The sequence below is a fragment of the Equus przewalskii genome, chromosome 15 (assembly GCF_037783145.1).
Source record: "Equus przewalskii isolate Varuska chromosome 15, EquPr2, whole genome shotgun sequence".
NCBI lineage: Eukaryota > Metazoa > Chordata > Mammalia > Perissodactyla > Equidae > Equus > Equus przewalskii.
The window spans coordinates 37,158,214-37,183,315 of NC_091845.1; the positions used below are offsets into that span (position 1 = coordinate 37,158,214).

The window sequence follows — 25,102 nt, forward strand, 5'->3', positions numbered from 1 at the left end:
AGACATGACAAAAATGCTTTTTTTTTTTTTATTGTGCCTGTGAGATGAAATGAGAGATCCTCACTGGGCCTGGCCCTCTGGCCTCTGTCCTCCAATCCCCGGCTCTGCCTCTTTGGTGGGAGGCTGGTCCAGATCCTCCAAGTTCAGGCCAGGCCTGGGGCCTGGGCTGTGGGCGAGCTCAAGGCAGGTGGTCAAGGAAGGCAAGGAGGACAAGGTGGAAGTCTTGCGGCTTGTGGAGGTAGCAGGCATGGCCTGCGTCACGCAGCTTCACCACGGAGTGGTTGGGCAGGTGGCGGAGCTGCCGCAGCGACTCACGAGCCAAGATGCGGTCCAGCTCCCCATACAGGATGAGAGTCGGGGTCTGTAGGGCAAGGCAAGGGGCCGTGGTCCTGGGGCCTGAGGGGGATGGACCCTCAAGCCACCTCCTTGGCAAATCTTCCCCAAACACCCCATCTCTTCTATCCAGATCAGGGATGGGGCCATGTGTCCTCCAAGTGAGATCTGAGTATCTGAGTTCTCTCCCCCCATGACTTGAGTCAGGGACAGGAAGCCAGCACCTTTGGAGACCCTTCTCCCAGTACCTTCACAGCCCAGAATTGCTCCCGGGTGTAGTTCTGCGTGGAGGTGGGTGCGATGGGCACAAATCCATGCAGCTGGTGGTGGCCTCGCATCAGGAAGGGCAGGGCATAGTGGCCACTCAGGGAGGGGCTCACCAGCACGGCATTCTGCACCTCCAGGTCCCGCAGCACTTGCTCCAGCAGCTCTGCCCGCCCTGCCTCTGTGCTTGCCTCCTTTGATGGTGCTGAGTTCCCAAAACCTGGGAATAGCAGAAGGCACCAGCTGAGGAAGGCTGGGCAGGAGCTTAGGAGTTCCCGCCCACCATAGTGGGGGAAAGAGATGGGGAGCAGTGTCACATGACACATGCTACCCCAAACTTCCTAGAAGCCATTTTTTGTAATGTGATAGGCCTGCTAGAAAAACATCTTTTTTCTTTTTTTTGCTGAGGGAGATTAGCCCTGAGCTAACATCTGTGCCAATCTTCCTCTTTTTGTATGTGGGTAGCTGCCACAGCATGGCTGAGAAGTGGTGTAGGTCAGTGCCCAGGATCTGAAGCTGTGAACCCAGACCCCCAAAGCAGAATGTGCCAAACTTAACCACTATGCCACAGGGCCAGCCCCTAGACACATTCTTCACTCATCATATTGGCAAAACTAAAAACAACCGATAATACACAGTGTTGGGGAAGATGTGGGGAAACAGGCACATTCATAAACGACTGCTGGGAGGATAAGTCCATAAGCATTTTTGAAGGGTAAGGTAATATTTGTCAAACTTTTAAGAATATGTGTCCTTTAACCCATCAATTGTCCTTTGATCTACCCACATGCTCAAAGAAGCATTCCAAAGATGCTTCAGCTTCATTACTCAAGCATTTCAACTGACACTGAAAACTCTAAATCAACCTACATATCCACCACTAGAGGAATGGCCAGATAAAACCTGTCCATCCCTCTGGTGGTACACACTACAGAGAGGGGGCTTCATAGTGACTGGCATGATCCGTGAGACCTGGCCCAGGGAGAGAAAACCAAGTTGCAGACAGATTCGCTAAGCAGGCAGGACACCAAACATGTTTGCAACCCAACCACAATCCTGCATATTGTCTGTATCTCTTTGTATGGAAATGCCCAAAAAAGGTCTGGCACCCCCAAACTGCTCACAGAGGCGAGAGGAAGAGAAAGGTGGCGTGGGCCTCTGAGGGTGTCACTCTTGTTTGATTTTTTTTTTAAAGATTGGCACCTGAGCTAACAACTGTTGCCAATCTTCTTCTTCTTCTTTTTTTTTTTTTACTGCTTTTTCTCCCCAAATCCCTCCAGTATATAGTTGTATATTTTAGTTGTGGGTCCTTCTAATTGTGGTATATGGGATGCTGCCTCAACGTGGCCTGATGAGCAGTCCCATGTCCACGCCCAGGATCCGAACCAGGGAAACCCCGGGCCGCTGCAGCGGAGCGCGCGAACTTAACTACTCGGCCACAGGGCCGGCCCCCTTGTTTGATTTTTTAATGACAAGAATGATGGCATAAATCATTTGTGTAGGTAAAAACCAAAAAGTTAGGTAGTTTGTCATAAAAAGTACAGTGAGATCTCCCCCTGCAATCGCTTGTGAAGTGAGTTACGCCTCTATGTGCTCTGTGACCGTAACAATCCACCCCGCCGTTTTCAAGTAGAAAACAAAATAAAGGTAGAAAATAAAAACACAGACCTTTTCGTGTCGTCATCTTGTGTTGCAACCTGCCACTGCTTGTCCAGACATTGGGGTCAAGATACCCCCCGGCCACACCTTAGGGCTTTCCTACCCCTCCAAGTGCCCCCTCTGGGAAGTTGTCCCTTGCACCTGTTGCATGCTGCCTTCCTAGACCCAGGGGAGGGGGCTCTCACCTGGGAGGTCAAGGGCCACGGCCCGGTAGCCCCTCTGCGCCAAGAGCTGCAGCGTGCCCAACTGCTCCCACGTGTGGGAGTTAAAGGCCTTTCCATGGAGCAGCACCACCTCCACCCTGTGGGCACACAGGAGAGTGTATGTCCTGGGGGTCTGGGAGTGGCCCCCTCTTCTTTTTTCCGAGGTTTCTCCCACTGTCCTCCCAGGCCCTGAGGACCCTGAGTTGAGCTGGGGTTCCACAAAGGGACTCCCCTTAGGCCTAGTCTTTCCATTACACCCTGGGGTCAGCACCCACCTGCGTGCCCGGTGGAGCGGGAGCACCTCGCGGTAAAAGATGGGAGAGTTGCCAGGGGTGAGACCAGCCAGGATTGTGACATTGGGGTCTCCCCAGAGCCAGGAGGTCTGCTCAGGGGGGCCTGGCAGTCCCACATACAGTAGCAGCATGAGCAGCAGGCCCAGGCCCAGCAGGGCTACCTGGGACCGGCTCATGGAGGTCTGTACCATAGTCTGGAGGAGGAGAGGAGAGGGAGAAGAGGCTGGGGCTGAGCCGCCACAGGACCCCCTGGACCCCATCCCAAACCCCACCAGAAGCCCCCAGCAGAGGAAAAGCTCCAGCCCTTGCCTTTTCCTCTGCTCTGGGCAAAGGTCTTGGGGTTCACATCCAACTACTCCACATGCCAGGACAAGGGCTCAGACAACCCACATTGTGAGAAGGAGCATCTGAGATGTCCTCCTGGCACAAAGCATGCTCAGTGACCACCATCATCACTGTGCCAGCTAAAACCACCTCCGTTCATTGAGTGCTGATCACAGCCAGGCCCTGTGCTGACCCTTCACATACAAGGGCTCATGAATCCACACAAGAACACTGGGGAGCAGATATCATTATAGGTCTCTTACAGAAGAGGAAACTGAAGCTTAGAGAGGTAAATTCTCTTGCCCAGAGTGCAGAGTAGCAAGTGGGGGAACTCAAATTTGAACCTAGGGCTGGGTTCCTAACTACCAGGCCACACTCAGTTTGCCAAGGAGGAAACCACGGGGCTGGGGAGTGACGTATGAACTGGAGCCTTGCTGGTGGACAGAATGGTGCAGGACATCAAAGGTGAAAGACTGTGCAAAGCGACGTCCACTGAGGGCATGTTTGGAAATGGTTCTTTTGATCACACTGCCTATAATAATGCTACAATCAGAACGTGTTTAACAATTGATGAGAATAGTGCTCTACCCCAGCTGATGTTAATTGGGAGGAGGGCTCACGGAGAACATCCGTCATGGAGGAAATGCTGAAGTATGAGGGTATGTGGGACCAGGGAGGAGCACGGTAGACCTAGAAATGGAAAGGGCAGCATGGAGGCTGGAGAGATGAATGCCATTCCCCCGCCCCAGCTTCATGCCAAATGACCTGCTTCATGGATTCCTCCAGTCTGGGTACTTTGCTAGCCCAGAAGGCAGACCTCAGGACCCAGGACCCAGACAGAGCAGTTAGCTCTGGCTTTGCGACTCCATTCTGCCACTTCCTGGCTGCGTGTCTTCAGTTTGTCAGTAAAATGGGGAGAAGGGTAACCTCACTGGCTGCCCTCCCAAGCCTCCTGTGAGATTTCAATAAGACAGTGGACTTGAACCGAGGCTGACCTGTCATCACGTCTTGGGCCTAGGATGAGCACACCTGCCTTCTCCCCAGGTTCCAGTAAACACATCTTTATTGAGTGCCAACTGGGCGCCAGCAGCAGCTAGGAGCTGGGGACTCACCTCGGGCCCCACCTACCTCTCTGAGACGCCTTGGGGATGTTTTCCAAGCCTCCACCCCTAGGCTCCCAGGTCAGGTGGTGAGTGGACAGTGGCAGCCCCTCCGGTGCTGATGGAGAGCTAGGAGCTGAGCAGAGGAAGAGCGGGCTCCTCTCTTCTTTCCGACCGGAACAGCTTCTGACGCACGCCTCCTCTGGCGTTAGCCTATGTTCCCACCAGGGGGAGCATCCTCGCTGGACCTCTTCTTGTGGTGGGCCTGGGGAGCCCGGGCGCCTCTCCGAGTAGGGAGGGGCGGGACTTCGCCCGTTGCCTTGGCAACCCAGGCAGCTGGAGCACTAGAGAACGATAGGGGCCGGGTATCTGGCAACCGAGTCTACGCTACAGATACAAGGGGGTAGGAAGGTGTACCAGCGTTAGGTCCTTGGCATACGCATTGACAACGACACAAAGGTGTACACACAAACATCGAGTCTTGCCCCACACGCTTTTCTGCTGCATAAGCTATTCCCTGCACGTAGGCAGCTTCCTTGCACACGCCTGTGCGTAACCCATCCCTTGAAATACACACCCTCGAAATCACGCATACAGTCAGGCATTAGGAAGGCAGATGGATACACACACGCTTTCAAAATCATATGCAGACCCTGAAATTTGAAGCACACAGTCATACACACAACCCTAAAACCACACACCCACACAAGAAACATACATGCACAGACAGGACACTCACACACGGACTCTCAGAAATACACACAAAGACACGCAAGTAGACACACACCCTCAAAATCACACGCACACACAGAAATACACAATAGACATATAGAGACACAAGCGGGCAGACAGACCAACATACCCCGGCAACATAGGCGCACAGAAACTCTGATACACACCACACCGACACTCACGTACACCCAAACCCCCAGGAACACACGTAGGCAGACGCGCGCGCACACACAACACACAAACACACGCACACTCGCGGCCCCAGCGCCTGCCTCTACCGCAGGACTTTGCCCGAGAGCGGTGGGGGCAAAGGGAGGAGCAAGGATGGCTTGCCCCCAGGCAACCTGCCGGCCTTACTCCCCGGGGACACTCACCGGGGCCGACCAGGACGACCTGGTCAGCCACCGCAGGAGGGGCCCCGCCCACGCGGAACCAGCTGCCAAATAGCGCCGCGACCCTGGCACTGCCGCTGCCGCTCTGCAGGCTGCTGCTGACACTAGGAGGCGGACAGCCGGGTCACGGAGGCGCGCTTGCGCAGTCCGCAGTGGCAGGCCTCCCGCCTAGCAGCCCCGAAGGAGGGGGGACGAGGGAACGGCGCCCCAAAGCACGCAGGCCGGGCCCCTAGTCCAGATTTTCCGGATTGTTTTCGGCCTGAGAGCCGGGGGAGAGCCACCCGGCTTCTTCCCACCAGAACGTCTCCACCCTGGCTCAGTCTCTCGTCTGTAAAGTGGGGTTTAGGATAAGGATTGTCTTGAGGACCACAGATAATTGTCACCACCACAAGCCTTAGAACAGTGTCTGGCGCGGACCTCGCTATGTAAATGCCAAGTATTATCGTTATGCAGCAGCTCCAGGTCTCAGCTCAACCACTTCCCTGACCCCTACAAATGCACACACGTGCACGCACTCCGTCAGAGCCCGCGGTGGCCTCTGGGCTCCTTCACGTCTCTTTATGGCACCTATCCTAGTTGGCGATGTGTGACCAACGTCTAGTCTGCCCCTAGGCTCAGGGCTTGGCGTGGCAGCCAGACCTAGTACACGGAGGCTGAGCAGAGCGCACAGGATTAACTCCTTATTAGCACCCTGTGAGGTGGACAACATCACACCCATTCTACAGGCAAGGAAACAGGTTCAGAGGCGTTGAGAAAACGATCAAGGCCACCTGGCTGGACATTGGCAGAGCCTTGCACTCAAACCTGCTGGGTCTCAACTGCTTGCCAGGCGCAGGACTCTAGACCCAGGCAGTTCAGGCTGGAGATGAGAAGGGGCGGGGGAGCAGTAGGTATGCGACCCCAGAGGAACCCTCCTCCTCGATCCCCTCTACGTGCATGTGGGGCAGGTCGCTGAGGGTTTCGGGGTCGCATCCAGCCCGGTGCTTAGGACACGAGGGGCCGAGGGGCTGCGGGAAACTGAAGCTGCTGTGAGAAGAAAGATGATCTAGCAGCATTGACTGGACCTGCCATGGCTTGTGGCCACAAGAGGGCGCCCAGGAGCAGGGCCCGGCCCCTGCTCCCAGGCCACATCCCCGCTTCCCCGGCCCAGCCCCTTTCCTGTTTCCCCGCCCAGGGCCCCATCCGCCGTTAGCACTCGCCTGTCTGCTGTCTGCGCAAGCCCACGCCGCTCCCCAGGTACCTGCTCTGCGCCCCCGACCTCTCTTCCTCTCTCCAGTTAGAACCCACCCCCACCTACTCCGTTTCTCCTCTTTCTCATCACGACTCCCCAGGTCCCCTCCCTCGGGTCTGCCCCCACCTCTTCTGCGTGCGCCCTACCAGGCACAGCGAGCCAGAACCGAGGTCCTCGGAGGGGACAGAGCGAGCCGCGGCGGCGCCGGTGACCGCGCCCGTGACCGCCGCGTCAGCGCGTTGCGCCCCAGTGGGCAGTGCGCTGAGCACTCCGCGTCCCTTGCGGGCCGGAACTCCAAAGGCTTTCCCAGCTCAGCGCTCCGGTTTCCGCCTCCAGAAAATGTTTTTTTTACTCCAACCCCGACCCCCTCTGACCTGCGGTGCCAACCTGCGACTCTGTAACAGTGCCTTGAAGAGAAAGAGGTTGATAAACAAAATCGTCAGCTACTTATTGTTGGTTGAGCATTTCCTAGGCACGGTGCTAGGCACGGTGCCAGTGTTTTACATGCGTGGCCTCATTTAATCCTATCAACCCCCTATGAGCTAAGTACTATTGTATTATCCCCATTTGTAGAAAAGAATAATAACAATGAGGACAATAATGTAATGGGAGCCCCATGTATTGAGTTCTTTCCAAGGGCAGGCACTTTTCACGTCAGCTTTTTTAACTCGTTAATTCTTGAGGTAGGCTTTATTGTCCTGTATTCCAGATGAGGAAACTGAGGGCCAAGGTCATACCATTAAGTGAGTGGCAGAGGCAGAAATAACACCTAGGTCTTCCTTACCCCAAAGCCTGTTTGTGGAGTTCTGGGAGCCTCCTTCCTGCTTCCCGAGGGACCCCACCCTCTCCGTGGCGCTCTCCCTGCTCCACCTGAGCAGGGTGTTCTGTGGCTCCTCACCAGCCTGGCCTTGAACCACAGGCGCTTCACCAGCACGACGGCAGGTATGGCAGGTGTGGAGCAGCAGGAGGGCACCGTCCAGGTGCAGGGCCAGAGCCTCTTCTTCCGGGAGGCTCGGCCGGGCGGTGGGCAGGCCGCCCGATTCTCTGTGCTGCTGTTGCATGGCATCCGCTTCTCCTCTGAGACCTGGCAGAACCTGGGCACACTGCACAGGCTGGCCCAGGCTGGCTACCGGGCTGTGGCCATTGACTTGCCAGGTACTTCTGGGGCAGGCTTCTGGACAGGGCAGGTGGGGGCCTCAAAGGGGACCCAGGGCTGGGGGCTGTGGGACTGGGAGGACCTAGCCAGGCTGGGTGCTGAGACTGACAGGGCGCAGCACACACAGCAAGGGCCTTCGAACTTCTCTAGCCCTGATCCGGATGTGGTCTGGACACTGGCTAGTTGCCTATAACTGTGTTGCCCGGGGCAGTGTCTCAGTGTCTCTGAGCCTCTATTTCCTCATCTGTAAGGGGAGATAACCACACTCATTTTGGGAGCTGGCTCTAGTGAGAATGAAAGGAGATTATCCACATGAGTATGTGGCCAGTACCTGACGCATCATAACTGGCGCTCAGCTGATTGGAAGTAAGATGTTTTGACAGAGCCATAACTACAGGCTCTGTTGGAGGCCCTGAGGAGAGAGACTGAGTCTCCTGGCACCTTTTGGGGCAGGGCAGGGCTTCGTGGGAGGCTAAGCCTCCAGTCATGATCCCACATACAAAGCCCTAAGCTAGGTTCTGGGAGAGGTGGGACAGCACCAGACTGCTTCTAGTCTTAACCTGGACCGGCAGGCTCCAGCCCATGGTGCCAAGTGTGGAAGGGCCAGCATGGCTGACCTGCTCCCCTCACCAGCCAGGGCTGGTATGGTTTCAGTGTCCAAGGGCGGGTCTGCAAGCCTGGATGGGATTGGTTCTGACGGTTGGGCTGAGCTTCAAGGCAAAGGTCTTGAGCTAATCTTTCTGGGGAAGGTAGAGACTGACTAATTGGAGGGGAGGTACGAATGCAGAGCCACCTCCTCAGCCACTGTCCTCAAGGCACCCACCCTGCCAACCCTGGGTTAGGTGCCTCTTAAGCAGTTAACTCAGTTTTCACAACAATCTTAAATGGTGAATACCATTGTTATCTCCTTTTAGCAGATGGAGACACTGAGCAGCCCAGAGAGGGCTCAGGGGACTTTCCCAAGGTCACATAGGTGGTAAATGGAGAATTGGGACTTGGACCCAGCAGTGTTGGCCTTCAGAGCCTGATTCTTTCCAGGACACTGTCCTGTTGGGGAAGATGGGTACAGACATGGAGGGAAATGCCTCATGTTTGCCACAGATATGACAGATCTAGGCTTCTGTAGGAATAAACCCAGGCACACTGTGTTGCAGGAACCTGGCATAGAGAGATTGACCTAGGAGGGCTTCTTGGAGGAAGGGACCCTCTTTCCTCTGTTTCCCCACTCACCGTACTTGTGTTGTCTCTCCTACACTTGAATCTTTGCAGGTCTGGGGCGCTCCAAGGAAGCAGCAGCCCCTGCACCTATTGGGGAGCTAGTCCCCAGCAGCTTTCTGGGAGCTGTGGTGGATGCCTTGGACCTGGGCCCCCCAGTTGTGATCAGCCCGTCCTTGAGTGGCATGTACTCCCTACCCTTCCTGACGGCCCCTGGCTCCCAGGTCCGGGGCTATGTGCCAGTGGCCCCCATCTGCACTGACAAAATCAGTGCTGCCGACTATGCCAGTGTGAAGGTACACCTATGTGGGAGGCTGAGATGCCCCTGCCCCCCTGCCTGGAGCAAGGAAGGGTCCATCCCAGGGCCTTTCCTTCTATGGGGGTGGGGTAACCAAGGGGTGGCTTCTGGGAGGAGCTGAACCACTAAACTCTGCCCTTTGGTTTACTTAGCAGCAGATTACTGTGCCAAGCCCTGTCCTAAACTGTGTGCTGGGGCAGACACAAATCCATGCCCCTGTCCCTTGGGAGCTGGGGCCTCTTCCCCCACCCACTGGGCCAGCCTGTCCCTCCTCCTCATTTGGGTGACCCGGGGAGAGTCTGAAGTGATGGGGAGGGCTGGAGATGATGTCTAGGAGACCAGGGCAGGTGTGGCAGGTCCCTGTTGACTCTGCCTTCCTTTCTTTTCTCTAGACCTCAGCTCTTATCGTATATGGAGACCAGGACCCCATGGGTCAGACCAGCTTTGAGCACCTGAAGCAGCTGCCCAACCACCGGGTGTTGGTCATGGAGGGGGCAGGGCACCCCTGTTATCTTGACAAACCTGAAGAGTGGCATACAGGCTTGCTGGCTTTCCTGCAGGGGCTATGACGCCCAGCCCTGCTGACGGGAGTGGGCTGCTTGCCTGCCTTGGGCTCTCTCTCTCATTCTGTCCCACTCCCTCCATGGGCTCCTGCTCATCGTGCATATGCAACAGGTGTGTCTGTCTGGCTATCTGGGTTCTTGTTTTTTGGGGTCTGTCTGTCTTTTCCTCTTTCTTTTTCTCTTGCAGTGACAGACTGAGGAGGTGAAATCAAGAGAAAAAAATTCAAGGGACGTAATCTGGTGGAGGGTAATTCATTAGTTGAGCTTCTCCTATAGGCTTTCCTGCTGGGCTTGGACTCCTTCCTCTGCTCTGTCCAGCCTCCCCCTCCTGCCTCCCACCTCCTGCTTTGGCTGCTCGGGCAGGATACTCACACCCCCTACCCCTCCCTCTTAGGCCACAGATACATACATGCCCACATGCATGCTTATACAATGGAGCCATCTGTGTTCCCAAATATGACCCTTCACTTGGGAGCAACCACATGGTACATGCAACTCTGGACTGACATGCACACTGTCACGTGCAGCTTTGCATTGCATGCACATACACACATGGATACTCGTGCTTCCACATAAGCACTTGCACAGGCACATATGCCCTCCCAACCATGCAGCATCCCAGTGTCTGGGAAGGTGGAGACCCCAAGGGTCAGCTCTTGCAAGAGATCCCCTGCCAGGCTTAGAGTGTGGCCAGCCCTGGACTCCATTCAGCCACAGGTTGCAGCTGGCCCTAGACCAGAATTGCCCCCCAAAAGGGGAGGGCCACCCCTTCAACCCTTAGATCTCCCTGCTTTTCTCCCCCCTTCTGGGCGTTCCACACCTCCCCAGGTGTTTAGGCCTGGGTCTTCTCAGCCAACTTGTTTCCTGCTCTGAGGTTTGGGGGATGGGGAGACGAGAGTAGAGGTCGGTGAAATAAAGTGATGCAATTAGACCCCGCAGGCTCTTGCTGTCTCCAGAGCGCCGCCCCTCCCCCGCGCCTTGGGACCGTCACGGTGGGCCCCTCCCCCATCCTGGCGGGACCAGATGGTCCCCCTGCCCTTTGTCCACCAGGCCAGATGGAGGGGAAGGGAGATTGGATTCCCCTCCCCACCCACACACACCCAGGTGCCAAGAGACTCAGCTATGAGGGGAGGTGGAGGTCAATGGGACCAGGCTGAGCCGATTACGGAGGAGAGGGGGAGGTAGATTTGCTCCCCAGGAGGCAGCGGCAGGGGTGCAGTGGGGCAAGGAGAGGGCTTGGGAACAGCCCAGCTCCTCCCCGTCCCCGTCCCCGAGTAGAGTACTCAACTGCGCCGCGTCCCTTGCGACCCTAGCCCCAAAAGGAATTCTGGGGGTAGCTTTGGGGGAATCACGGGGCGGGGTGCACAGGGTCACACCGCTCTCAGGCCCCTCCCCCAGCTGGTCGGGTAACCTGTCCTGAGCGGATGAGGGCCGGGCCTCGCGGAAGCTGTGGGTGGCTGAGGGGTGCGGGTCTTGGTGGGCGACAGCCCCACGCGGGGATGGATGGCACAGAAGCGAGGAGAGCCAGGAACCGGGCCCGGCGGAGGGTCGAAGTCCGAGCTCCGAGGGACCTGAGCCGGAGCGGGGCAGCGCGGGGGCTGGCGGCGGGGCCGAGGCCGATAAGGGGGTGTAGGGGCCCGGCAGAGGCGCCGGGCGGGCGGCCCGGGCCAGAAGGACTGGAGCAGAGGGACTCGGAGTCGGGCGCAGCGCGGGCGGCGCGGGGAGGACCGCGGCTGCACCGCGCTTCAGGCCGGATCCCACCTCGCCCCCGGCTCGCGGGCCTGGAGGAGCTGCGAGGGGAGGGTCGCACAGCCCTCCCAGCAGCGGCCGCCGCTCGGGGCGCACCGCGGCGCGCGGGGCGGGGCGGGGCGGGCGGCTGCGGCACTGGGGCTGCTGGGGCGGGCCCGCCGCGCTGTAATCGGATCCGGGGAGGGGGCGGGGAGGGGCCTGGCCGGGCGGGCCGGGGGGTGGGGGGGGGGCGCGGAGCCGGGCTCCGGGCCGGCCGGGCTCCGCGCCTGTCAAACCCCTCATTGTTCGCAGCTGATGTCACTCGCAGTTGTGAGCGGCCGCCTCTCCCGGGGACAATGTGGGACTGAGCGGCCCAGCCGCCGCGCCGCCGCCGCCGCCGCAGGACAGCCCCAGCGAGGTAGGGCGCGGGGCGGGCGGGGCACCGCGGGCCGCGAAGTTTGGGGGTTCGGCCGGGGGCGGGAGCCCGCGCCCGAGTCCACAGGCCGGGTCCCGGGTTTGGGGGACTGGGAGACTGTGAGGAACACGTTCCTTGTCCCACACGGGCCCAGGCCTGCACAGGTGGGGGGCGCTGGTCTGCCCAAAGAGCCCCCAGCACCAAGGAGGGGCTTCCTGGACCTGAGACCCCAGATCTGAGGCCCTCATCCCACCTGCTGTTTCTGTCCTTTGGACCTGCTCTTCTCTCGACCTCCTGCCTCGGGTTCTGGTTCTGCTCCATCTCTATCCCCATCTGCCGTTCCCTGGCAGTTCCTGGCTCAGCACACACCCCTTCTCATTCTCTGCAGTCCTTGGGGGGGTGGGGGGGGCAGACACAGACCTCCAGGCCAGGGGTGTGTGGAGATGACAGTTGGGGGCTCAGAGTGGTCCCTCTTCCTCTGTGGCTCTTCACTCCCTCAGCTCTGACCTAGCTTCTTAGCTGAAGTCCTGCGGGGTGGAGGGGGCTCTGGCTATTCACCTCAGCCTGGCCCTCATGCCTGCCTGGCCAGGAGAGGGAGGTGCCCGCCTCCTCACTCCCCTATCCCAGGCCCGCCATCTTGAGACCTGTGGCACCCAGTGCCCTGCCCGGCTCCAACACCCCGGGGGAGTGGTCTTCAAGGAGATGCACCCAGGGCCAGTTGCATTCCCTCCTCTCAGAATGTGGGCCCTTGGTCCCCACCAAGCCCAGGATGATCACCTTCATGCTGGACCAACAGGGCATGTGTCCTTAGGGGCCCTCCTTCCCCCACAAAGAGCTCTTAGACCCCAAGGACTCCCCAGGACCTTAAACCTCAACTCCGGCCCTCACTGTTTCCTGGGGTTACTCTCACTGCTTCAGGCCAGCACCTGGGACCCTATCCTTTTCCCATCTAAAGGTCCTCCTAGCCCCTCCTGGCCGTGGAACCCCCTCAACCTCCAAGGCACCCCATCCCAGCCCCCACCCCCCAGCCTTCATCAGCATGCAGGCTCAGGCTGCCCAAACACAAGGGGATTGTTCTTCTTGCATGCTCAGGGTGGGGGGCTGGGAGCAGGCGGCCCACACACCCTGGCAGGCCCAGGCCATAGGGAGGCTGGCTTTGCCCCACCCTGTGTCCCCAGGCAGGCTCTGTCCACCCTCCCTACTCTCATCACTGCCCCCGCTCCAGCCTCCATCACCATTGCCCAGTGGCGCTGACCTCTTGAGGAAAGAGCTCTGAGCCACACAGGTGGACCCCTGGGTTCTCCCAGTGCAGCCAGAAGCCTCTCATGTAGCCTTAGAAACAAGCCCCTTCCTCTCTGGGCCTCAGGTTCCTCTCTGGTGAGGTCCTTCCAGCTGTGAAAGGCTGAGCCCGACTTTGTGAAACCTATGCCACACCCCAGCTCTTCTTCCAACCTGCATTCCCCATGAGGAAACCCACTCTGGGCCCCCAGAAGTTTCAAAGCACCGTGTGAATCCCCCACCCTAGTGACATGCCTGAGGATCCCCTAGACCCAGAGAAACAGCAGGTGCAGGGACCGGGGCTGCTGAGGAATGGGAACTGGGGATCCTGTCCAGGCAGATCCTGGCTCTCCCATGTGGCTGGTCCCCATGCCCTGGGTCTTCTTACCCGAGCCTCACTGCTCCTCTTGGACCCTTCGCCTCATCTCTGGTCTCTGAAGCCTTCAGGCCCTGTGAGCCCAATCCGCTCCCTGCACACTGGGCCTGGGCCTGGCTCCTGCCCTCCTGGAGCCCTCTGTGTTGTGGAGAGGCAGCCTCAGAAATGCCCCCGGGACTCCTATGAGTTGCAGGCATATCTTTGGGGGACACAGAGGCCTGAGTGATTACATCTGACTTGGAAGGTTGGCCAGGGCTTCACAGAGGAGGTAGCATTTGAGAAGGATTTTGACAGAGAGTGGGGAAGATGGACATTTCAAGCTAGGATCAGCCTGGGCAAAGGCCCAGAGGCCTGGAGGTGCTGGGTGTGTTTTGCAGCCTGGTGTGTATGGGGGATGGGGTGGAGATGAGATGAGAGAAGTTGGCAAGAGCCACATCATGAAGGGCCTTGAGTGCCTGTCTATGTAGATCAGGCTTTATTACTTGGGTACTGGGGAGCCAAGGATGGCTGTTGAGCAGCAGAGTGACCCAGTCTCCAGCATGGAGAATAGAAGTTAGAGACCTTTAGTTTGAGTCAGACAGTGAGGGGATGGGTACCAGTGGGTGGGACTGTACTATAAAGCTGTGCCCTTTCTCCTGGAGCCCAGTCTGGCCCTGGGCCTGCCTCGGTTTCCCTTGGCTGTGAGGACTCTTGGGGGGTTGCCTAACGATGCTCTAAGGAGGGTGTAGCATTTCTGGCACCAGCCAGCTTGTCAGAGCTTCCCTTCCCTGCCTAGCACTGAGTCTACAGGACAGCCCTGGGTCAAGAAACCAGAGGCTGGAGCTGGCAGACCCCAGACTGCTGCCCTGCGGGCCCCTCCTGCCCCCACTCTCCCAAGAAGGGTATGAGTGGCCATCCTGGGAGGCTGTAAGGCTGAGAGACTGGCGCAAGGGTCCAAGCCTGCTGGGGCAGTTCTTGTGGAGGCCTGGCTAATCAGGAAGGGTGAGCATGCTCAGAGAAGGGGATGGGAGGGGAGTCAGGATCCCTTAAAGCTGATCCCCCCCAACCCCGGGCCCAGTGTCCACCTCCCTGCCACGCCCTGCTTCGCCTGATGCCCCAAGCCATTCCCCAGCATCACTGGGTGTGGCCAGCATGGCTGCTTTTGGAGTGGGAAGGAGGCTGCTTAGTTGGGGGCTGGAGGTGCTGAGGGGGATGTTGGGGGATATGAGGTGGGGGATGAACTTGGAGACTGGACTCCCCTTTCCTCCCCAGCCAGGTGGGTCTACAAGCCCTAGTTGGTCCAGACACTCTGGCCAGCAGAGCCAAGGGAATCCCCCAAGGGGCGGGCCAGTCCACTGGAGTCGCCTGGCCCCAGGAGCCCTCCCCTCCCCCGGATTGTTCTTGCTCCAGAACAAAGCCGGGTGGACACTTGATCCCTGCGTGTGGGGGGGAGCTGGCTAAGCCCCCGGCCCTTTGATTGGGCAGCTGTCATGAGAGAGAGACAGCTGGGGGGGAGGGGCAGGAAGGGGCAGCCGCCATCGCTTACACAGCTGTCACCCCCCCTCCGCCCCCTCCAGCCTGAGTGGCAGGAAGCCAGGGACTGAAGGAGTGGGCACTGGATCTGGGGAGGGGGCCTGGGGAGCCGGAGAGAACACCGAGGTCAGAGGCCTGGTCTGAACCTGGTATGTTCTGCCAGGGAGCCCTGCTGACCAAGAGGGGGCTGGGCACCCCCAGAGGTGAGCTGGAGGTCAGGGTGGCATGACGCATGGCTGCCATGTGGGTGGCCCAGCAGGGACCAAGGGCCCACCAGGCTGGAGCAGCAAATAACTCCCTAGAGCCCCAGTGAGGACAGAAGGGGAGACAGTGTGCCTAATAGGGCTGCTTGTTCTTAGGGCCCCTGGGAGAATAATTTGGGAAACCTGTGTCAGAACCCCTTGTTTTCTCCTAAGGAAAGACCTTGAGAGTCCCTCAGAACAGGAAGGAAACAGAGACCAGCATCTCCCCCCGACCACTCTCTGCACACATACACAGCACAGGTGGATAAAGGTCACCTATTGAATCTGGGGCAGTGGGGCTCTGCTGCAGACCCAGGTACCTTTTTCAGGGCAGTAGCCCTAGTTCTGGCCACATTCCAGCCCTTCTGCCCTGTTTTTCCTGGAGCCTTGTGCCCACAAGAGGTGATGTGGAAATGGTATGGGGACAGTATCAGGTCCTCCACCAGTTACCACCCCAAAGGGGTCTCTGAGCTCCAGAAAATTCTGGCGTTCAAGACCTTGGCTCTGGACAAGTTGTCAGACCTTCCCAAACATGACCCACGTCTACTAGCCAGGCAGGGGTCTCAGGGACTACTAAAGCCTGCTCCCCACCTTTGAAGAGACCCCCTTCTAGAAGAGGGACAGCCAGAAAGGGGAGGCAGATGGGGATGTGACAAAGCCCACACTAGCAGGCAGGACCCTGCTAGGGCTACCATGCCCCACCTCTTTGTGACCTTGGGCAGGTTACAGACCCTCTCTAGGCATCAGTTTCCCCTCCTGCTTGCTGAATTCATCTGTTCAGTAACCAGTATGGTCTGAGCACCTTCTCTGGCCTGAGCTCTGGGAACACAAGGAGAAGGCGGCAGCCTTGGCTCCTGCTCTAAGGAGCTCCCAGGCTTGGCTGTCCAGGGAGACAGAAACCAAGCACGTCATCACAAGTGCTTTGCTGGGGGAAGTGCAGGCAGCTGGGGGAATGTTAGCAAGGGCAGCCAGCGTGAGGCTGGCCAGGATGCTCACAGAGCACAGTCCCTGCATCCACTGTTGACCTCTAACCTCCAGAGAGCCTATGGGCAGCACTTGAGGGGAGGGAGGAGCAGGTGTTGGGCAGGCAACAGTTACTGGGTGCTTGGGGGGACAGGATTGTCATCCCCACGGTACAGATGAAGAAACAGAGGCCTCATGCCATGCACTGGCTTGCTCAGGCTTCCTGAGAAAGCCAGGCTCAGATCCCCACCCCACTTCCCACTCCATGCCCAAGCTCTGGCTAGCAAGGGGGTTGTGAGAGGGCGTTGGACAGAGCTCCATGCCCTTGAGCTCTGGATAGGGCTCATGTCAGGATAGGGCAGGAGGCTGAGGGGAAGGTGCCCAGAGGTCCCCAGAGTGCTCTAGGCCCATCACACTAATCTTTTGCAGAAGGAATTTGCAGGGTTAGGGCTTGGACTTGGCTCAGACTTGGCACCAGTTGGTCCCACTCCCTGTTTTCCTCCTCGGGTTTTTCGTCCCCCAGTGAGCTCCCCATCAAGGCTCAGCCTTGGCAGGAGACAGCGGCTGGAGGAGAGGGATTTCCAAGCAGGATTAAGGTGCAGGATTAAGTTGGGGCATGAAAAGGGGTCGGGTGGGGAGGGCTGGCGGCTGGGCTAATCCCAGCAGCTAATCTCCAGCTCCTCCTTCCTCCATCAATTAATGGCCTTGACATTCCCCAGCCCCCCAAACCCCTTTCTTATCCATCACCCAGTCCCGGGGGAAGCATTCCCTCCATTTTATGGATGAGGAAATTGAGACAGAGCCCAAGCGACTTGTTTCTGGTACAATAGAAAGTGCTCCGGGTTGGGAATGGCCAGCCTGGACACTTCTTACCTCCTTGGCATGTAGGAGAAGGCTTGGAAAACCACTGTGCAGACTGCTGATCCCCGATCCCCTCCTCCCCGCCGTGCTGAATGAACCCTGCTCAGAGCTGTCTGCAGGGAGCCTCTGCTTTAGTGACCTCTAGTGGACAGGCATAGCCTCTGGATGTGGGGCTCCCAGCCTGTCCCCCACCCCCCAAACCTTTGCCAGGCCAGGGGAAGGCAGGGGCAAGAGGGCCCCTCCCAGAGCCTTCTTCCACCCTTCTTTCAAGACCTCCCATGGCACCCCATGGCTGCTGCAGCTTCCTCTCCAGCTATCCTCCATGCTCTAACCAGTGGGAGCTCTGGCCCCCGGAAGCAAGTGCTTCTTGTTTGAAGTAACCTTGCAACCTTAACTCAACCTTCAAGGCCCAATCCACAGGGACCCTCTTCCAAGACGTCAGAGAGGCAGCTCCCTGTCTCTGGACTCCCATAGGCCTCCTAGTTAATTCTTCCTTCTAATGTATGATGGGAAGGGAAGGCTACTCATGGGGACTAAGTACCTACCACATGCATGCTTATCTCATTTTAATTCTCATAACTCTTTGCGGGTAGGACTTGGTATCCCCTGCCTACAGATGGGGAAGCTGAGGCTGAGATGGATTAAACGAGCTGTCCAGTGTTACACAGCTAGTGAGTTACACACAAGCACACTGGTCAGTGTGACATTTGAGAGTCCACACTGGGAGTCCACACTCTCCCTCTCTAGGAGTTTGGTTAGCCTGGCCCTGGGGTCCCCATGTAAGGGCAGGGGACCCAAAGGATACCTGAGCTCCTCTCTTACCCCTCTTCTGCCACCGCCCTAGAGCCGGCCAACCCGCAGCGTGGACGCACTCCCAGGCCACTGTGGCCCCAGCCCCGCCTGACAGGATGAGCGGCTCAGATGCGGGGCTGGAGGAGGAGCCAGAGCTCAGCATTACTCTCACCTTGCGGATGCTGATGCATGGGAAGGTGAGTGGGTGGAGCTCCACTGTGGCTTGGGAGGGGGCAGAGGGCAGTGTGAGACAAAGCCTGACCAACTGGAAGTTTGATCTCAGTGGGCTTGTTTCCCATGGAGCCCCTGCCCCCAGTGTGGGAGGAGCAGGGCCTGGGGCATTGGTGCCCCCCTCATTCCACTCTTGTCTTGTTTCCAGGAGGTGGGCAGTATAATCGGGAAGGTAGGTGCCCGGTTCTGTTGTGTATGTCCCCTTCAACCTGAAGCCTCAGTCCAGGAAAGGAGGCAACAACTGTTTAGGCTAAGAGCCATTCTCTGTCTTGTCTCCTGCAGAAAGGAGAGACTGTAAAGCGGATCCGGGAGCAGGTGAGGATGGCGTTTGGGAGAAGAGCCCAGGGTACCTGATTTGGAGGGTAGGGGAGGTCCCTGTTCCACCTTCTCCCTGAACCCCACCATCTGCGATGACCAGTGAGTGCCCCTAGAAGGTGGCCATTGTCAGCCTTGGCTGGGGCCTGGTAAGTGGGGCAGGCAGACAGGCTTCTGGCAAGGAAGCGGAGAAGGAGGCTCGCTGCCCTGGGCTTGTCCTGTACCTGCAGAGCAGTGCCCGGATCACCATCTCTGAGGGCTCCTGCCCTGAGCGCATCACTACCATCACTGGGTCTACGGCAGCTGTCTTCCATGCGGTCTCCATGATCGCCTTCAAGCTGGACGAGGTGTGTGCCCTGCTGGAGTGGGAGGCCAAGGTGGTTCCCGGGAGTACCAGGACTCTAACTCCACACAGTGGCTATAGGTGGGAGGGGAGGCCAAGCCCAGAGCAGGGTTCTCTCGTTGGAGCAGGACTGGGGGAAGGCTTCCCTCCTCACCCTTCAGCAGAAAGGTGCTCTAGGCATGGGGATCAGAAGGGATGAGCATGGCCAACCCACTGTCTTCCTGCCCAGGACCTTTGTGCTGCTCCTACAAATGGTGGGAGTGTCTCCAGGCCTCCGGTGACCCTGCGCCTTGTCATCCCTGCAAGCCAGTGTGGCTCATTAATTGGGAAGGCCGGCACCAAGATCAAGGAGATCCGAGAGGTGAGGGGAAAGGGATACCACCTGCAGGGAGGCCCACCCTCCGGTTGTGAGTGGGGACCTAGGCTTATGGCTTCCTATTCTCTGGGGAGCTCTGAGCCTGGGCAGCCCTACTGTGGGTTATGGGAGCAGCCAGAAGTGGCCCCTGTTCTCTGCTTGCAGACCACGGGTGCCCAGGTGCAGGTGGCGGGGGACCTGCTCCCCAACTCTACAGAGCGTGCTGTCACCGTGTCTGGGGTGCCTGATGCCATCATCCTGTGTGTGCGCCAGATCTGCGCTGTTATTCTGGAGGTGCTGCCCTGGGGCAGGGAGAGTGGACATGGGATGGGCCCTGGGCCTGCCTTGTCACACCCCCAAATCCTATGCATGTGACAGCAGGTGGGGGCAGGGAGGCACTGCAGGGATGGATTAGGAGCTCTAGGATGTTGGGATACATTTACCTGGGGGTCATGGGGAGGGCCTTGAGAACATAGGGCCCTTGGGGAGGTCAGTGGGGCCCGAGAGGGTCCTGATAGAGCCTCCCTATTTGTACCTTCCAGTCTCCACCAAAAGGAGCCACTATCCCATATCACCCAAGCCTCTCCTTAGGTACCGTCCTTCTCTCTGCCAACCAGGTGAGGGGAAACATCAGGCGGAGGGGGAAGCATTACTAGAGAAGGGGGATTGAGATGGGGGAGGGGCTAGAAGAAGGAATTGGGCACCCAGGGAGCAGGGTGAGGGGTAACTGGCTAAACTGTCCTGATCTGTCATAGTAACCCCCTTTTCACCCACATTGTCCCAACAGGGCTTCTCTGTCCAGGGTCAGTATGGGGCTGTGACCTCAGCTGAGGTGAGTGACCCACAGCCCAAGGCACCACTTCCCAAACCAAACCTTCTCTGACTTCTGACCCCTCTTCTTTGACACAGGTCACCAAGCTCCAGCAACTCTCGGGCCATGCAGTCCCTTTTGCCTCACCCAGCATGGTGCCAGGTGAGCAGCCCCTGCAGAAGGAGGCAGGGGCAGATTCCAAGGGGCCAAGGAGCCCCCCTGGAATGGGCATGGGGAGGCAGGAAAGGCCCAGAACCATACCCAATCCCTCTTCTCCCCCACAGGACTGGATCCTGGTGCGCAGACCAGCTCACAGGAGTTCTTGGTTCCCAACGACGTGAGCAGAGGATGGGGTGGTTTGAGGGTGAGCAGGGGGGCTCAGGGGTCTGGGCCTCACCTAGGGTTGAATTCCGCCTTTCCCCCAGCTGATTGGCTGCGTGATCGGGCGCCAAGGCAGCAAGATCAGTGAGATCCGGCAGATGTCAGGGGCACATATCAAGATTGGGAACCAAGCAGAAGGCGCTGGCGAACGGCACGTGACCATCACTGGTTCCCCGGTCTCCATTGCCCTGGCCCAGTACCTCATCACTGCCTGGTGAGTCCGGCTGGGGGATGTATCACATTTCACAGGGGTCACATGCCCCAGAAAAGGGTACAGGTGGGGGTGGGGAGTGCTGACCTCCCTTCTCTGTCTGGGTCTGTCCTCTGTCTCCCCTAACCCTGCCTCACTCACTCCATGTTGCCCCATCTTCCCCTTCTGCAACCATCCCTCTTGTCCTCTTTCCCCATCCCTGGCTCTTTTCCCTGGGTTTTTGGCCTCTTCATTTCTTCCCACACCCCATACTATATCTGCTTGTCCTTTCTTCCCATCCCCACTTTCCTGTCTTCTCCCCAAACACATCTGCCCCATGTCATTGTTGTCCATTCCTCTCTTTCATCTAATCTTACCCCCTATATTTGCATTCCTTGCGCCTTCTCTCACCCCCACCTTCCCCTTCATCTCCCCCCATATCCCTCTCTCCAGTCTAGAAACGGCCAAGTCTACCTCTGGGGGGACGCCCGGCTCGACCCCCACAGACCTGCCTGCCCCCTTCTCGCCGCCCCTGACGGCCCTGCCCACGGCTCCCCCAGGCCTGCTGGGCACACCCTATGCCATCTCCCTTTCCAACTTCATCGGCCTCAAGCCTGTGCCCTTCTTGGCTCTACCACCTGCCTCCCCAGGGCCACCACCGGGCTTGGCGGCCTACACTGCCAAGATGGCAGCGGCCAATGGGAGCAAGAAAGCTGAGCGGCAGAAATTCTCCCCCTACTGAGGCCAGCTGAGGCACAGGTGCGGGGGCAGGCAGGACCGCCGGCAGGGGGCTGCCTCCACACCCTACCTGCCCAAGGAGACTCCATCCTGGGGTCCCAAACGCCGCTAATGCCCAGACGCATGGATGCACCCCCCCACCCGGCTCAGGTCTGTGGGAGTTCCTGCTCTCAGAGCCGGGGTAGTTTCTGGCCCAGGGTTCTGGGAGCTGCAGCAGCCCCAGGATAGGGGGTTCCACCCCCTGTAGCTCTGTGCTTGGATGCAGGGAGCATCCTTAGTGCCCCCACTTTGGGGGGGGTCACTCGTGTACTCCCCATCCCATAGGGCTTCCCAGCCCACTACCCCCCTGTGGGGGACAGGGAGGAGGGCTGGGGGGTGGCTGGGGGCCATGCTTCTTTCCCCACCTCCCTGCAGATTCTTGCTGCTTCCACTCATACCCTTTTGACTGGAATGGACTGGCTGGGCTTGGCAGAGGGCAACCCAGAGAGGGGGCACTGCCGAGCAGCTGGGGGAGTGGCGTTGGGCAGGGGCCGAGTTCTCAGCAGCAGACAAACTCTGTACAGTTTTTTCAATCCCTGTTTTTGAATAAATATTCTCAGAGACCAGGAAGCTGTGAAACACTGTGGGTGTTGGCAAAACCTTCAGAAAATGGGTGTAGCCGAGGCCCCAGAGGACCCCCATCTGTGAATCTACCAGCCCCAGCTGGGCCTCGGCCCCTTGCACATGCCAGTTCTGGGGCTTTATGGTTCATGGGGGTCATGTTGTCCAGCCTTCTGCCTCTGGCACCAAACTGATCCGCTTGTTTTCTGGGCATTTTAGAAGCTGATGGAGGAGTTCCAGTAGCTTTGTCCAGCCTCTCCTCGGTGCAGATGTCAGGGAAGTCTTTCTGAGTGTCTCTCCTCTGGTTCCTCTTGCTGTGCTGTAATCCAGACCTTGCCCTGCGTGGCCCATCCGTTTGGCTGTGAGCCCTTAGGGCTCTCTGTGATCCTGCCCACCTCTGCTCTTTCCTTGGCCTGCGGACCATCCATGAGTGTCCAAACCACCAAAGCTGGAGGAGCCCTTAGAGATGGTCCAGGGTACAGATGGGAAAACTGAAGCCTAGGGAAGGGTAGGTCTGTGCACAAGGCCCTGCAGAGTTGGGTCCAGAATCCAGGATTCCTAGTTCCCAGAAGCCTCTGGACCTCACAAGGCTGCAGGCCTCCTTTCTCCCGTTCCAGAGCCACATGTCCAGGCAAGGCACCTGCCATGACCTTTGCAGGTGGCTGGATGGGCTCCTTCTGATAACCACCCTCCTTTCTCCAGTCCCAGCTCAGCTTGGGAGACAGATCTCCTCTCAGGTGGTCTCTGGCATGCTCAGGCTCTCCCCTCCTGCCAAATCTGGGGCTTGTTTTAGTGCCTCAGAAGGGCCCAGGGCAGGGCCCTCTGGAGGTCCCTGGATGTGTTGCAAGAGGGCCCGCGGGTGCCACGCCCGTGGAGTGCAGGCTCGCGGGGGTCGGGGCAGCGCTTTGCGGGCGAGGCGGCCCAGCGCCCGGCGCACAGGGCGTTGCAGCAGGCCATACAGGAAGGGGTGAGCCGCGAAGGCCGTGTAGGCTACCCAGGTGACAGCCGCTTCCGCCACTGCGGCCTGCGCGGCAGGCACCAAGCATGCACAGCCGTAGGGCAGCCAGCAGGCTGCGAATTGGCCCACTGCCAGGGCTGGGGCCAGGGCTGCTTTGCCCCCAGGCAGGCGAGGCCGGAGGGGCGGCAAGATGGAGACACGGCTATCCAGAGAGTCGGAGCGCAGCCGGGACCCTCGCGCGGGCGGCGGGGGCCGCAGGGCAGCGCGGCGCGCGACAAGGAAGATGCTGCCATAGGCGCCGAGCAGCAGGAGGGCAGGCAGCGCGAAGGCCAGCAGCGCCCAAAGCGGCCGGAAGGGCCCGAGGCCCCCAGCCAGGACGGAGCAGCGAGCCGGGGCAGGGGGCGGTGCGGGCGGCGGCCCGAGCAAGGAGAGCGCGCCCATCAACCCCGATGCGGCCCACACGGCAGTGAGCACGAGGGTGGGCGGAGGCCGCGGGCCGGGCCGCAGCGGGTGCACTATGAGGCGGTAGCGCGCTAGGCCGAGCGCGGCCACGCCGAGCGTGCAGGCGGGCAGCAGCGCAGCCGAGAGGAAGCGCGCGGCGCGGCACGGCGCGGGGCCCAGGCGTACGCGGCCCAGCCCGGGCGGCGGCGCGGCCAGCAGACCCAGCGGCATGATGGAGGCGGCTGCCAGCAGGTCCACGATGCACAGGTGCACCAGGTAGAGCGCGTCGCGCAGTCCTGGCGTGCGCAGCACCACGATCAGCAGCGCGCCATTGCCCAGCAGTGCTAGCGCCTCCACGACAGCCGCCAGGATCAACCCCATCGAGCCTGCGACTTCTGTGGCGTTCAGCCCTGTGGTGTTGGCCATTCGGGCGCTCAGGCTCACCCTGTGCTAGGATGCAGAGAGCGAAATGGAGCGTCTCCCCCTCCCCCCATTCCCATCACCCGTCTCTTGCTCCTCTCGTCCCTCACCTCGTAGGCTGCCCAGGCGCTGGCTCCGACACCCAGGCTGCCATCCTCTTGGGGGCCTGGCTGGCCCCATGGAGGGGTGCAAGGCTGGGACTGCGGCTCTCTCCTTAGCCCCAGCAACTCAGCCCCAGCTGGAGATGGTACTGGCTGTCACTCTGATGTTGCCCTTTAGAGACACACAGAGCTGGCAAGGGAGGGGCAGGGCCTGGCGCCAGCCCCCTGGGTCCTAGCAGCTGCCAGCTGGAGGCTGGAAGCTGTGCTGTGGAAGTGCTGGGGGTACCTCTGGAGGGGGGCCCAGAGCAGGCACAAGCTGGAGTCTAGACTGAGGATGTTACAGCGTTGGCTTTGGAGTCAGCAGACCCTGCTCTGCCTTTCCCAGAGGTGGGAAGTGGCCCCCCATCTGTGGGGGTAATCAGATCATTCAGCTTTTGTACTGAGGGGAAACTGAGGTACTAGTAAGACAAGAGCTGGAGCAGGGAGACCCCTAGGTACGCTCAGGCCCCCAGCAGGGCTAGTTGTCTTGGAGAAGAGGCTAGGTAAAGTGAGGGGAAAATTGCAGGACTTGGCACGTGGTAGGTGCTCAGCCATATTAGCTTGGCACACAATAGGTGCTTCCTGATGTGTGGAATTAGTGAGAGGAGGCCTTAGGGGGCAATTGCTGTTTTTTTATTTTGTTTTGTTTTTGCTGTTAGCAAGTAAGTCCCGTTCTGCTAAGAGCACCCGAGTTTTCTTTAGGAAACCATCCCTCCCCAACCCTCAGGACTTGTGGTTTGAGTGAGCAAGATCCCCACCCTCCATTTTCCTGATTAGGCTCAAAGCGCAGTCAGTGTACGGTACCCCCCAAAGTGTCTGGCTCAGGGAAAGCCATGTGACTCCAGTAGGGCATATGCCTCTCAGGTAAGTTGTCCAGTCCCATGGCAAAACCCCACCTATACCCTGATGGCTTGCATTTGTGTCTGAAGCTCCTTCCTCTCCCCTGAACCCCAGACTTGGGTATCCAGCTGCTTCTTCAGCATCTCCCCTAGTACTTTGAGTACTGGGCATCTCAAATGTCCTGTTGTCCAAAACAGGACTATGACTCTTGACCCATTCCCAACCTGCTCTCCTCAGAGTCTTCCCCATCTTAGTAAACTCCATCTCAGAAGTTTTCACTGATGCCTCCCTTTCCCTCATGCTCCACATCCAATCCATCAACATATTTGAATCCAGCCATTTCTCACCACTACCACTACTATGGTCCCAGCCACTAGCACCTCTCACCTGGACCATTTCAGCATCCTCC

The 25,102-nt window shown here is 58.8% G+C and overlaps 4 protein-coding genes across 24 annotated transcripts; 2 read left to right on the plus strand and 2 right to left on the minus strand.

Annotated features, from left to right (window-relative positions):
- Window positions 1-5: 5 nt before the first annotated feature.
- On the minus strand, window positions 6-7,002 carry ABHD14A (abhydrolase domain containing 14A). Of its 17 annotated transcripts, none has more exons than XM_070575143.1 (7): window positions 6,678-6,817; window positions 4,205-4,563; window positions 3,665-3,766; window positions 2,735-2,946; window positions 2,442-2,557; window positions 582-817; window positions 6-361 (listed from the first exon to the last, which is right to left on the minus strand). In XM_070575143.1, the coding sequence occupies exons 3-7, from the start codon at window positions 3,710-3,712 to the stop codon at window positions 179-181; spliced, it is 795 nt and encodes a 264-aa protein (XP_070431244.1). In that variant the 5' UTR covers window positions 3,713-3,766; window positions 4,205-4,563; window positions 6,678-6,817; the 3' UTR covers window positions 6-178. The 17 variants fall into 17 exon arrangements, with proteins under 17 accessions (XP_070431244.1, XP_070431243.1, XP_070431246.1 ...); XM_070575142.1 differs by having other exon boundaries at window positions 6,658-6,790; XM_070575145.1 differs by having other exon boundaries at window positions 4,205-4,520; window positions 6,658-6,757.
- On the plus strand, window positions 6,221-10,694 carry ABHD14B (abhydrolase domain containing 14B). Of its 3 annotated transcripts, none has more exons than XM_070575160.1 (4): window positions 6,221-6,536; window positions 7,433-7,686; window positions 8,957-9,198; window positions 9,593-10,694. In XM_070575160.1, exons 2-4 carry the CDS (start codon window positions 7,476-7,478, stop codon window positions 9,767-9,769), a joined length of 630 nt encoding a protein of 209 aa, XP_070431261.1. In that variant the 5' UTR covers window positions 6,221-6,536; window positions 7,433-7,475; the 3' UTR covers window positions 9,770-10,694. The 3 variants fall into 3 exon arrangements, with proteins under 3 accessions (XP_070431261.1, XP_070431260.1, XP_070431259.1); XM_070575159.1 differs by having other exon boundaries at window positions 6,454-6,536; window positions 7,451-7,686; XM_070575158.1 differs by having other exon boundaries at window positions 6,466-6,536; window positions 7,323-7,686.
- A 1,026-nt stretch (window positions 10,695-11,720) lies between these two features.
- PCBP4 (poly(rC) binding protein 4) lies at window positions 11,721-21,903 on the plus strand. 2 transcript variants are annotated; one of them, XM_008513076.2, is made up of 13 exons: window positions 11,721-11,909; window positions 17,983-18,127; window positions 18,310-18,333; window positions 18,444-18,476; window positions 18,707-18,823; window positions 19,049-19,180; window positions 19,340-19,468; window positions 19,717-19,791; window positions 19,962-20,006; window positions 20,084-20,147; window positions 20,270-20,322; window positions 20,411-20,580; window positions 21,010-21,903. In XM_008513076.2, the coding sequence occupies exons 2-13, from the start codon at window positions 18,047-18,049 to the stop codon at window positions 21,296-21,298; spliced, it is 1,212 nt and encodes a 403-aa protein (XP_008511298.1). In that variant the 5' UTR covers window positions 11,721-11,909; window positions 17,983-18,046; the 3' UTR covers window positions 21,299-21,903. The 2 variants fall into 2 exon arrangements, with proteins under 2 accessions (XP_008511298.1, XP_070431267.1); XM_070575166.1 differs by having other exon boundaries at window positions 11,726-11,909; window positions 21,207-21,903.
- On the minus strand, window positions 21,853-24,002 carry GPR62 (G protein-coupled receptor 62). Of its 2 annotated transcripts, none has more exons than XM_070575167.1 (2): window positions 23,824-24,002; window positions 21,853-23,738 (listed from the first exon to the last, which is right to left on the minus strand). In XM_070575167.1, exons 1-2 carry the CDS (start codon window positions 23,865-23,867, stop codon window positions 22,628-22,630), a joined length of 1,155 nt encoding a protein of 384 aa, XP_070431268.1. In that variant the 5' UTR covers window positions 23,868-24,002; the 3' UTR covers window positions 21,853-22,627. The 2 variants fall into 2 exon arrangements, with proteins under 2 accessions (XP_070431268.1, XP_070431269.1); XM_070575168.1 differs by having other exon boundaries at window positions 21,853-23,743; window positions 23,824-23,966.
- Window positions 24,003-25,102: the final 1,100 nt, after the last annotated feature.

Excerpts from the sequence above, each read along its gene's own strand:
- ABHD14A (XM_070575143.1), bottom strand. The coding sequence starts at position 3,712 with ATGACGGATGTTCTCCGTGAGCCCTCCTCCCAATTAACATCAGCTGGG. Across the intron at positions 2,558-2,734 it reads CCGCTCCACCGGGCACGCAG|GGTGGAGGTGGTGCTGCTCC; the intron begins GTGGGTGCTGAC and ends GTGTGCCCACAG. Across the intron at positions 818-2,441 it reads CGTGGCCCTTGACCTCCCAG|GTTTTGGGAACTCAGCACCA; the intron begins GTGAGAGCCCCC and ends TGCTATTCCCAG.
- ABHD14B (XM_070575160.1), top strand. The coding sequence starts at position 7,476 with ATGGCAGGTGTGGAGCAGCAGGAGGGCACCGTCCAGGTGCAGGGCCAG. Across the intron at positions 7,687-8,956 it reads TGTGGCCATTGACTTGCCAG|GTCTGGGGCGCTCCAAGGAA; the intron begins GTACTTCTGGGG and ends GAATCTTTGCAG. Across the intron at positions 9,199-9,592 it reads CCGACTATGCCAGTGTGAAG|ACCTCAGCTCTTATCGTATA; the intron begins GTACACCTATGT and ends TCTTTTCTCTAG.
- PCBP4 (XM_008513076.2), top strand. The coding sequence starts at position 18,047 with ATGAGCGGCTCAGATGCGGGGCTGGAGGAGGAGCCAGAGCTCAGCATT. Across the intron at positions 18,128-18,309 it reads GGATGCTGATGCATGGGAAG|GAGGTGGGCAGTATAATCGG; the intron begins GTGAGTGGGTGG and ends TCTTGTTTCCAG. Across the intron at positions 20,007-20,083 it reads GGGCTGTGACCTCAGCTGAG|GTCACCAAGCTCCAGCAACT; the intron begins GTGAGTGACCCA and ends TCTTTGACACAG.
- GPR62 (XM_070575167.1), bottom strand. The coding sequence starts at position 23,867 with ATGGCAGCCTGGGTGTCGGAGCCAGCGCCTGGGCAGCCTACGAG. Across the intron at positions 23,739-23,823 it reads GCGCCTGGGCAGCCTACGAG|GGTGAGCCTGAGCGCCCGAA; the intron begins GTGAGGGACGAG and ends ATCCTAGCACAG.